The 10,922-nt window shown below is 44.7% G+C and overlaps 1 protein-coding gene and 1 long non-coding RNA gene across 2 annotated transcripts in view; one reads left to right on the top strand and one right to left on the bottom strand.

Moving 5' to 3' along the window:
* Nucleotides 1-3,803, bottom strand: part of LOC116098408 — a 9,969-nt gene extending 6,166 nt beyond the window's left edge. The window contains exon 1 of the long non-coding RNA XR_004121833.1: nucleotides 3,759-3,803. This is a non-coding gene — a long non-coding RNA (uncharacterized LOC116098408). The remainder of the gene's footprint in view (nucleotides 1-3,758) is intronic.
* The window catches only part of Erp27 (endoplasmic reticulum protein 27), a 20,741-nt gene that overhangs the window by 6,551 nt on the left and 3,268 nt on the right, over nucleotides 1-10,922 (top strand). The window contains exons 4-5 of the mRNA XM_031381036.1: nucleotides 6,419-6,535; nucleotides 9,916-10,041. Coding sequence (XP_031236896.1) covers nucleotides 6,419-6,535; nucleotides 9,916-10,041 — 243 coding nt within the window. The remainder of the gene's footprint in view (nucleotides 1-6,418; nucleotides 6,536-9,915; nucleotides 10,042-10,922) is intronic.

The following is a 10,922-nucleotide window of genomic DNA, read 5'->3' as shown; positions in this document are numbered from 1 at the left end:
AGGAGGCTGACTTTCCTTGAAGTTTTCGCCTCAAATACCGCCATCACGCAAGTGTGCGTGGCAAACAACAACAAAACCTCTTGAAATGATTCGTTTATGTTTTCACGTCTGTGTCTCTGTTTGTGTCTCTGTGTGCCTGTGTGTCTGTGTCTCTGTGTGTCTGTGTCTTTGTATGTTCTTTTGAGTGCTGCAAAGGCAGGAAGACAGAGCCATGGGCTCTGGAGTTACAGGCCACTAAGAATCATCTGAAGTGGGTACTGGGACCTGAATTCAGATCTTCTGCAAGAGTCCCAAGCACCCTTAACCACTGAACCATTTCTCTAGCCCCAGAAGAAAATCTCTATTTTACATTAGGCTATATTAATTTAATGTTCCTTATTCTGAAGTCTCCATTTCAAAACTTTATCCCAAACCATTTCCCTAAACCCCTGGTATCAATATATCAAGGCCAGGGGTTATGTATCAGAATTTAATTTAGATACTATATAGTTTGGTAGCAAATTTTCAGAATTTACAGTTACTGGATTCACAAAAGTAAGACTATATTTAAAGATAGGAGGAAATAACGGTCAAGTAAAAGAACACTGGCTCATTATTATTGCCTGTAGAAGCAGTATTTGTAGACCTGTGTTGGTTGGGGTTTCTATTGCTGTGGTGAAACACTATGGCCAAAAATAACTTGAGAAAGGGTTTGTTTCTTTTTCAACTTTCATGTTACAGTGGCTCAGCTGGGATAGGCTCAAGGCAGGAACCTGGGGGCAGGACCTGAAACAGAAGCCTTGGAAGGTGCCGCTTACTGGCTTGCTTTCCACGGCTTGCTCAGCCTGCTTTCTTATAGAACTCAGGACCACCACCCTGAAAGAGGCAAGGCCCACAGTGGTCTAGGCACTCCCACGCCCACTAGTAATCAAGAAAACACCGGACAGTCTTGCCTCTACCCCAGCCTTAAGGAGCCATCTGTCCAAACAACTCGAGCTTGTGTCAAGTTGACAAAAACGAGCCAGTAAAATTGACTCCTTGTCAATGTGACACACAAACGTATCACCCCTGGGGTTCTTGTTCATCTCCAGGATCTCATATTAATGTCAATATTACAACATAAAACAATAATAGCTTTGAAAGTCCCACAGCCTTTAAAATTTCAAACACTTCAAGAGTACAGTCTCTTTAAAATGTCCAAAGTCTCTTTAAAAGTTCAAAGTCTTTCTAAAATAACCAAAGTCCTTCTAATACTCCAAAGTTCCGTGGAAAAAAATAAACACTAAAAGTTAAATAGTCTCTTATTCCAAGAGGTGAGAACCAGGGCACAGGCATAATCAAATCAAAGCAAAGCCCTTCAACATTGTCAGTAACTCATCGCCAGTGTCTGGGACTCAGTCTTCTAGGCTCCAGAGGGGCCTGGCAAGCATTCACTGTGGCTCTGTCCCTTATGCACACGTCCCTGCCATAGCACGCATAGCTTGCCCAGGAGGCCCATATCGGCTCATTGTACTCGCTGGTCATCACCCAGTCCTGGCATCTCAAATACGCTGTGCTCTCCACTGCACCCGAGACTGAATCTTCACCAAAGGCCTTTCCTGGACTCTCTTCAGGGACTGTAACCTTGTAACTCCTTGCCAACGTTCAGCAGCTCTCGCTGACCCTTTTCATGCTGCCAAAATAGGTAACATGAAGCAGACTCTATGGGGTTTGGCTGCCAGCATGAGATAGATGCAGCCTTGATCCCTCTGAGCCACAGCTTCTATATGATAACCCCCAGGAAGCATTCCCAGAAGGTTTCACCCCGGTGATGCTGGTCTCTTCTTGACGGCAGTTGACTCTCCAGCCCCAGTCGACCAGAAGTCCGTAATCTCGATTTAAAATATCACATGAAGAACTCTCAGGCTTGCCTCACAACTTCACAAGTCAGGCCTCTGACATCTACAGCGCTCTCAGCATCCTCTTCCAAACTTCCCACAGAATAGAGGGCTCTGAACACTCAATGGCAAAGTTTCCAGAATCCCTCACAATCTTTCCGTAACAACCACGTCGCATCTGTCACAGCAGTAGTCTACAGTGGTACTGATTTCTGTCTTAGAGTTTCTGTGCGCGCGATAAAGACCTTTATTCCCATAGGAGGAGAAGAATGTTGATTTGGCTTAATGTGACTGTTCATTACTGACGGAAGCCCAGGCAGGAACTCAAGGCAGGAGCCTGAAACAGACCAGCCAGAAGGAGCCACAGTCTCCATTCACGTCCTGCCTCCAGGTTCGGGTGGTGGCTTTCCTCGATGCTAGACTGTGACCTGTGAGCAGGGTGAGCCCTTTCCTCACCTCTGGGATTGCTTTGGCCACAGTCTTCAGCACAGCAATAAAAAACAAACTAGGAAGCAAAGGTTTCGTTGCCAGACATTTACAAATGGAAGTTAGTCTGAATTTTTCCCTTTTCCTCTGAAAGTATGTGTTACAAGATTTGAACATAAGAGCTCTACATAGTCCGTGTACCATGAACATCTTGCAGCAGACCTTATATGCTTCATTCCTGTAGGGCGTAAGGCTTTGCCAGGTTGCTCAGCCGCCACCATCAGTTTACCTTCATTCATCTTTCAGACTTAACTTGCTAGTTCTAAAAACTCCTAGTCTTCCTTGATTTCAGTCTTTAATCTCTCATGCTCTGAGCAGGAAGGGTCAGAAATCTAGCCTAACCATCTTAGGCCATCTGAGGATGCTGTCTGAGAGCCTGCCATCCTTTTCTTCATGCTGCAGTGTGGCTTGATACATGGATAGACAACAGAGGGTTGGGCATTCCTGCAATACCTTAGCAGTGCTGAGATCGGCAGCATGGCACTGAGGAAGCTAAGGTTTGAATGTAACCACTTTATTTAAAAGGTTTAGTTTTTCTTTAATTTAAATGAAACCAAGTTGAAGTGGACATGATTTTGTTGACCATGTTCATGAATTATAGATGCAACATGCATTGGTAGACTCGTGTGATGTGATGTGATACTTCATTTCATACATTTACATACCCTGGTGTCTTAGTCAAGGTTTCTATTCCTGCACAAACATCATGACCAAGAAGCAAGTTGGGGAAGAAAGGGTTTATTTGGCTTACTTCCACATTGCTGTTTATCACAAGGGAAGTCAGGACTGGAACTCAAGCAGGTCAGAAAGCAGGAGCTGATGCAGAGGCCATGGAGAGATGTTTCTTACTGGCTTGCTTCTCCTGGCTTGCTCAGCCTGCTCTCTTATAGAACCCAAGACTTCCAGCCCAGGGATGGCAGCACCCACAAGGGGCCCTACCCCCTTGATCACTAATTGAGAAAATACCCCTCAGCTGGGTCTCATGGAGGCACTTCCCCAACTGACGCTCCCTTCTCTGTGATAACTCCAGCCTGTGTCCAGTTGGCACACTAAACCAACCAGTACACCTGGTCTGTATGCATTTGCATAAACAATAGCACCAACAAACTCCTGCCTTGCTCCGATGAAGGATTTCCAGGACTGCTGTCCGCTCCTGAACTTTGTTTTAAGTATGTGTATCCTTTGCTTGTATCTTGTATTAAGAAATAAGGAAAAGAACTCTTTATTGTTGAGCATGTTGGTGTTGTCCCCCCCCCCTTTTTTTCTCTCTTGGAACATATGAAGCAAATTATTCTTTTTCTGTATCTTTTTTTTTTCTTTTGTAAACCTTTTGGTTTGGTTTGTTTAAAAATGGCTTTATAAAAGGGCTTTGTACCCCTCCCCCCAAAAAGAAAATAAACTAGGAAAGGAACTTACCCTCCAAAACTAGTGCAGACCGGCTCCTATAAAGGTTTCCAGGGAGCACCTAAGCAAAAGTAAGGAACAGTAAGAAGCCGCAGGTGACCTGTGGCTGTCAGGGAACAGTAAGAAGCTGCAGGTGACCTGTGGCTGTCAGGGAACAGTAAGAAGCTGCAGGTGACCTGTGGCTGTCAGGGAACAGTAAGAAGCTGCAGGTGACCTGTGGCTGCCAGGGACCCTGTGACTGTGGCAGCATGGAGACCCCCTGATTTTCCAAACAGTCCCAAGAGATGTAATCCTCACAGGGATCCAATCCCTGGAGTCAATGGACCGTGAGCCTGCCCTATTATTTGAATGTCTGTACTATTTCGGGTTTTCTCATTCACTTCTATTTTAAGAAATAAAGTTAGCCCAACTCTGACCCAGGGGGCATATAAGAGATATAGTCATTCTTGACCCCCTATAGTGACTTTTGAGTGCTTGGCATAGAGATGTACCGTACCAGATGAGCAGAAGAAATGACTATGTAAACGAGAGAAGTAATATGCATCAAATGATTACGGTTTTATAAAGTATGTGTTTAGCTAGACATGGTGGTGCATACCTGTAAGCCCACACCTTGGAGACTGACAGGAGGACCCAAGACTTGAAGGTCATTCTGGGCTACACAGTAAGTTTAAAGCCATCCTGGGCTACAGGAGACATAAACAAGCAAAAGTATATATCTAAAAGTACATGGCAGCTGAGCAACGTGGTGTGTGTGTGTGTGTGTGTGAGAGAGAGAGAGAGGGGGGGGGGAAGAGAGAGAGAGAGAGAGAGAGATCAGAGACCTGAGACAAACGCTTAAGTCACTTTTCAGTCCTACCCAAGTTATTTTATGACTCAATTGTCGTAAAATACTATAGCTGCAGTGTAAAAAGAAGATGCACAGGGCATGGTGGTGCGTGCCTGCAATTCTGGTACCCAGCAGGCAGAATGGGAGGGGCTGGAGTTCAGATTTATCTAGGCTACATTGAAAACCAAAACCCAACCTCACTTCATGAAATCCTGTCTGAAATAAATATAAAAAAATTAAAAAGAAAGGATATAAATAAAATAAGATGAGTTTTAATGCATTTCCTGAAAAGCTAGATTGTCAGAGAGCTCTCAGGAATGCAAAGAAAGACCCCTTCTAGCGAAGTGCTGGGCATGAGCTGCGTCTAAAACAGTCCTGAGCGCAAAGCCCTTCCAGAGGCTCCTTTCTGCTTTGGCATCTCTGTCCCTGGGCAGGATATCTTAAGTAAAATTCTTTCCAAAGCCTAACAAAATAGATGTTTAAAATGTCCCCAAAGCGTTACGCTAGGATAGAGCTTTCTCTGCAGTGCGTTATGCAAACGATCCCTTTGCCAGAAAGCACGCTTCCTGTTCAAGCGCTGCCTCCAGGAACCCTACACGCGAACCCTCCTGAGTTTATTAGTTTAGGAAATACTGAAATAATCGGGGACGCTTTGTTGGAGGAACCCCAGCAACGGAGAGCCTGCAGGGGAGGGGGCGGCTTATTGAAGGGCTCTCACTGCCGGGGAAGGAACGTTAACCCTGCTGCACACGCTCTGTCCCTTCTCTGCATTCCCTTGTCCAGAAACACCTGGAGTTCCTGGCGCCTCCAGTTCTCCAGTTCTGGGAAACCCGAAGAACTGCCTGGAAAGGCGGCGGCGGCGGGAGGGCGGGGCCTCCTAGTCCACGTGCTGCCAGGCCAGCTGCGCACAGATGCCAGGCTTCTACATCCTAGAAAAATAATCCTCAAGCATTTGGACATAGTCAATATTAAGAGGGCCTTGATTATGATGGTAATGGCTTGAGTGGGCTGTAATTGCAAAGCTCTAAGTGTGAGATATTCTGCCAGCTGGCAAGCCAAGCCTTAAGCAACAGAGAAGATCTTTCTCTGCGTGTCTCTCTGTCTCTCTCTGTCTCTTCTCTGTCTCTTCTGTCTCTCTGTCTCTCTCCCTCTCTCAACTTCTTTCTCTCTCTCTCCCTCCCTCTCCCTCCCTCTCCCTCCCTCCCTCTCCCTTCCTTCCCCTCCCTTCCTCTGTGCTTCACATTTTAACAATATCTAGTGCTTTTGGTGGAGCTTTTCCACAAAATTCTAATTTAGAAGTATATTTTATATATACCTTGGCATTTATTATTTCATAAATTTAATTTGCTTAAGATAGTCTTTTAAGGTTTTGTTTATTTCTTTTGTTTAGTTTTTTTTATCTTTGTGTGAATGTTCTAATGTTCAACAGGGAGATGCAACTGCCCAATAATACTAGATTCTGGTATGTTAAAAGCTACATGTTACATAATGCATACTAGCAGTCCTTAAAGGGATAAATCAAGTTTGAACAACTTCCCAACCAAAGGAGGAATCATGGGAAGTAACTAAATGCAGAATAGGCCAGAAGTTGAGAAAATGGAATTCAGAACAGCTGCACCAATGGAAAATTCAATATCTCAGTGATTATATTGCATAAAAATAGCCCATAAAACACTAGTAGGAAAAAGAATCCCTGAGGGTAGGAAACTTACTTCCTGTCTTTGGAGCTCTGTTCAGTGTCTGCCTTATCTTCATAATCAAATTCCACTTATCAATGATCTCAAAGGATGCACAAGAGGGGCCACTCTGTCCCTTGATGTGTTTTGTTTTTGTTTTGATCCAGGTTGATAAGAAACAACTACATTTGGATGGTGAGGACATTGAAAATCTAGATGCTGCCAAACTGAGCCGTTTCATTCACATAAACAACCTCCGCTGGGTGACGGAGTACAGCCCTATGGTAAACACTGATCCCTGTGGTCGGTCTTTTATGCTCTTGTGTCATGGAGGGTCCTTGCCCCCAGAACAGAGATGTTCTCTCCACTGCTAGTAACTGTCTCTCACTGAACACCTAACCTGTTGTTTGTGCTAATATCTTTACTAACCCTTTAAGATGGATGAGTTCTTCCCTCCCTATGGGACAAAGAGAAACAGACACGGGCAGGCTAAATGGCCTATAACACAACTCATAAGAAAAAACAAAGTACAAACTACAATGTATCTGGATGAAAACCTTCAGAATCAGGAGTCTTGCTGCCTACGTGTGCTCGCTGGAGGTCAGGGCTCTGAGACAGGGGCAGAGCCACCTTTCTCAGGCTGTGACCCAGAAGGCTTCTTTCTTCTTTGTTTTTCTTGTTGCTGTGATAGAGACAGCGTAAGGAAGGAATGGTTTCCTTTGGCTCACGGTTTGAGAGATACAGTCCTTCGAGGTGTGGAGTGCATCCATAACCAAGAAACGCAAAGAGATGGATACGGTCCTCAGATCACCTTGCCCTTGCTTCTCTTTTTCTTTTGTGTAGGCCTGAAAGCCATTAGTGTGCTCTACCCACCTTCATGGTTGATCATCTCTCTTGAAGCTCATCTAGAAATACCCTCACAGACATGACTGGAAGCGTATCTCCTTGGTGGTTCTCAACCCAATCACGTTGAGCACAGGTGTAACGACATAGACTTCTTTCACTAGAGCATCACATTGTCTCTATTGTGTCCACTGGACTGCATGTGGACTTGGAAAAGACGTTCTAATGTTCCCTGTGCCCACGGCCCTGGTGTTAATAGTGTTCTGGATGCCAGCCAGTGTGAGGACACATCTTCCTGAACTCTTAGGCCTGGCCCCGCTGTCTTCTTACACACAGTGATGTAAAGCACACTCATGTGTCCTTTTTAAATTTCACATTAGTAGAGAAAGCAAATCATATTAAGAGAAAGTCAAGAAAGAATCTCTTGAGAGCCGCATGTTTAATTTGTATTGGGACTCTCACGTACCCGCAGTAATCCCTTCTCATTTGGAGAGTGGCCCACTCACCAACTGCTGTTTCTTGCCATGCTGGTACAAACATTTGTGCTAGAAAAACTGGGCGGAGAGTCACAGCCATGCCCTGCTCCTGTGTGTACAGTTAATGTACACACTCCGTGTGTGGCTTTGCTGTCTGTGGACATTAACCCAGTCACTTCTGCACCCCATCTCCACACCTTTTGGCACCTATGCTCTCTTCACTTTTCCCAAGAATTCTTTCTGCTTTAGAAGAGTGGATCCTACTCTGAATATAATTAGCATGATTCAGTTACTATAAATACAAGTATTATCGTAACAAGAGTCAATTATTCGCCACACAGTACCCCCTGTGGAAACAGAACGCGCTGTTAAAGCCCAAGAACAAGTCTTTAGGAAACACTTCGTCTGACTATGCTTGCCTGCCTGTGGTCCTTCTGTGACCAGCTGCACTAGAAAAGTTTCACACAGATCCTAGGGGTCAGCCACTGGGCATGGGGTGGCTGAGGGTTTGCTTTAGGGTCGCTGGACAGAATGCAGACATTGGCCAGGCTGAAGTCATCGACAGGCTCCACCAATGCCGAATGGCCTGGTTGTAAGGATCTAGTTGCTCATATGGTCAGCAAACCTGTTCCCTGTTGTTGTTGTATAAATCCGTCCTTAGGGCTGCTAGACAGCCTCGTACTGGGCTGGCTACCACAGAGGAAAGGGTGGTAACAAAGAATAGTATACTTTATGGCTTAACCTTGGACTTCTAGCATCTCTGCAATGTCCTCTCAGCTACTTTGTTTGGTTCTGTTTGTTTTTATGTGTGTGTGATGGGAGGCTACACAATTGCCAGAAAAACAAATGGTTGTGCTTAGTTTTAATATTGATTTTTGTTATTTTGTGATTATGTGCAAGTTGTTTTTCTGTTCCGGGGTATGTACATAAGTGCCTTCAGAAGCCAGAAGAGGGTGTCAAATGCCCTGAAGCTGGTGTCAAAGGCAGTTGTGAGCCACTAGGCATGCTGGCGAAAGCTAAACTTTGCTCCTGTTTTTTGCAGAATTTTAACCCCTAAGCTGTCTTTCCAGCCCCCAGATGATTGTATATTTTAGTTTTATTTTATATTTTTTATTTAATTTTTTGTTTGTTTGTTTTTTATTTTTTATTTTTATTAGATATCTTCTTTATTTACATTTCAAATGTTCTCCCCTTTCCTGGTTTCCCCTCTGAAAAAAAACCCTATTCCCTTCCCCTCCTCCTGCTCACCAACCCACCCTCTTCTGCTTCTTGGCCCTGGCATTCCCCTACACTGGGGTATAGAGCCTTCACAGAACCAAACTTGCTGAAAGCAACCTACAGATTCAATGCAATCCCCATCAAAATTCCAACTCAATTCTTCACAGAGTTAGAAAGAGCAATTTGCAAATTCATCTGGAATAACAAAAAACCTAGGATAGCAAAAACTATTCTCAACAATAAAAGAACTTCTGGTGGAATCACTATCCCTGATCTCAAGCTGTACTACAGAACAATTGTGATTAAAAACTGCATGGTATTGGTACAGTGACAAGCAGGTAGATCAGTGGAATAGAATTGAAGACCCAGAAATGAACTCACACACCTATGGTCACTTGATCTTTGACAAAGGAGCTAAAATCATCCAGTGGAAAAAAGACAGCTTTTTTTTTTTTTTTTTTTTTAATGAGATGGGGTTTCTTTGTGTAACTATCAGCTGTCCTGGAACTCACTCTGTAGACCAGGCTGGCCTCGAACTTAGAAATCCACCTGCCTCTGCCTCCTGAGTGCTGGGATTAAAGGCATGCGCCACCACCGCCCTGCTCATAATTGAACTTTTTAAAAAATATTTATTTATTTATTTATTTATTTATTTATTTATTTATTGCATATGCATATGTGCTTGAGTAAACGTATGTGTACCACATGTTTGCATGAATCAGAGGATGCCAGAAGAGGGTATTAGATTCTCTAGAACTGGAGTTATAAGCAATCGTCAGCCACCTAATGGGTTTTAGGAACTAAGCCAACGTCCTGTATAAGAAGGATTAAAAAAATTAAGTGTATTCTTAACCCATGAACCATCTTTCCAATCTTCAATGACTTTACTTGTTACAAATATTTTTATTTGTTGTTTGATAATTCCACACATGTATCCAATGGGTTCTGAACACATTCAAGGTGGTGAAGCTTTTATGAGCCATCTTAGAGGGTATTTGCTTTCCTGTTATTCTGTTCATTGCACTGGCAGTCCTCTGTATCTCTACTTCTCTCTCCCTCCCTCCCTCCCTCCTTCCCTCCTTCTCCCTCTCTCTATGCTTCTTCTAGAGCGAATCTTACTTTTCCAGACTGCAGCTGGCTTATTTAACACCATGGTTCAGACTCATCTTCTCCTGATGGTGAACAAGGCTTCCCCAGAGTATGAAGAGAGCATGCGCAGCTATCAGGAGGCAGCGAGGTTATTCCAGGGACAGGTGAGTTGGGGATGGCGGCCACCACAGGAAGATGGGGGCTGGGAAAATGGAAATAGTACAGTTTCCAGGTATGAAGTGGAATGTAAGAACTGGAAAAAAAATTGAGATTAAAGATACTTTGTGTTGTAAACCCATGTAATCTATCTTCCAGCTGTGGTTGTGTCACACTGATCTGTAGGGAGACAATAGGTGTAAATATGATGAGCGTCTACCAAGCACCGGTGCCTACCTCATGTGCACCATACATCGTTATAGCCTCCCTCTTGTTTCCCTCCTCCCTTTGTCTTCTCTCCCTCCTCCCTCCCTCCTCCCTTCCTCCCTCTCTCCTTCCTGAGTGCACTTCTGTTCGAGATCTCTGAAACATCCATCCTGCATTGCAGAATCAACTAGAAGCCTTTCTAATGAGATCCATTTGATTATCACATAAGTGATCTTGGGAAGGACCAGTCCTCTGACATGGGGAGCACTGTGTGTTCCTGAGTACAGACAATCCTCTCTTCAGAAAATCACAGAGATTTCTCCCTGGGGGAGATTTGACTTAAACAGTCCTCATTCCCTAATCTCCAGATAATAATCCTCTCTCCCTGCTCCCCAGACAGTCCTCTCCCTGCTCCCCAGACAGTCCTCTCTCCCTGCTCCCCAGACAGTCCTCTCCCTGCTCCCCAGACAGTCCTCTCTCCCTGCTCCCCAGACAGTCCTCTCCCTGCTCCCCAGACAGTCCTCTCTCCCTGCTCCCCAGACAGTCCTCTCCCTGTTGCCCAGACAGTCCTCTCCCTGCTCCCCAGACAGTCCTCTCCCTGCTCCCCAGACAGTCCTCTCCCTGCTCCCCAGATAGTCCTCTCCCTGCTCCCCAGACAGTCCTCTCCCTGCTCCCCAGACAG

Source organism: Mastomys coucha, unplaced genomic scaffold, assembly GCF_008632895.1.
Source record: "Mastomys coucha isolate ucsf_1 unplaced genomic scaffold, UCSF_Mcou_1 pScaffold20, whole genome shotgun sequence".
NCBI classification, from domain to species: Eukaryota; Metazoa; Chordata; class Mammalia; order Rodentia; family Muridae; genus Mastomys; species Mastomys coucha.
This window is presented reverse-complemented; position numbering and strand designations above follow the sequence as displayed.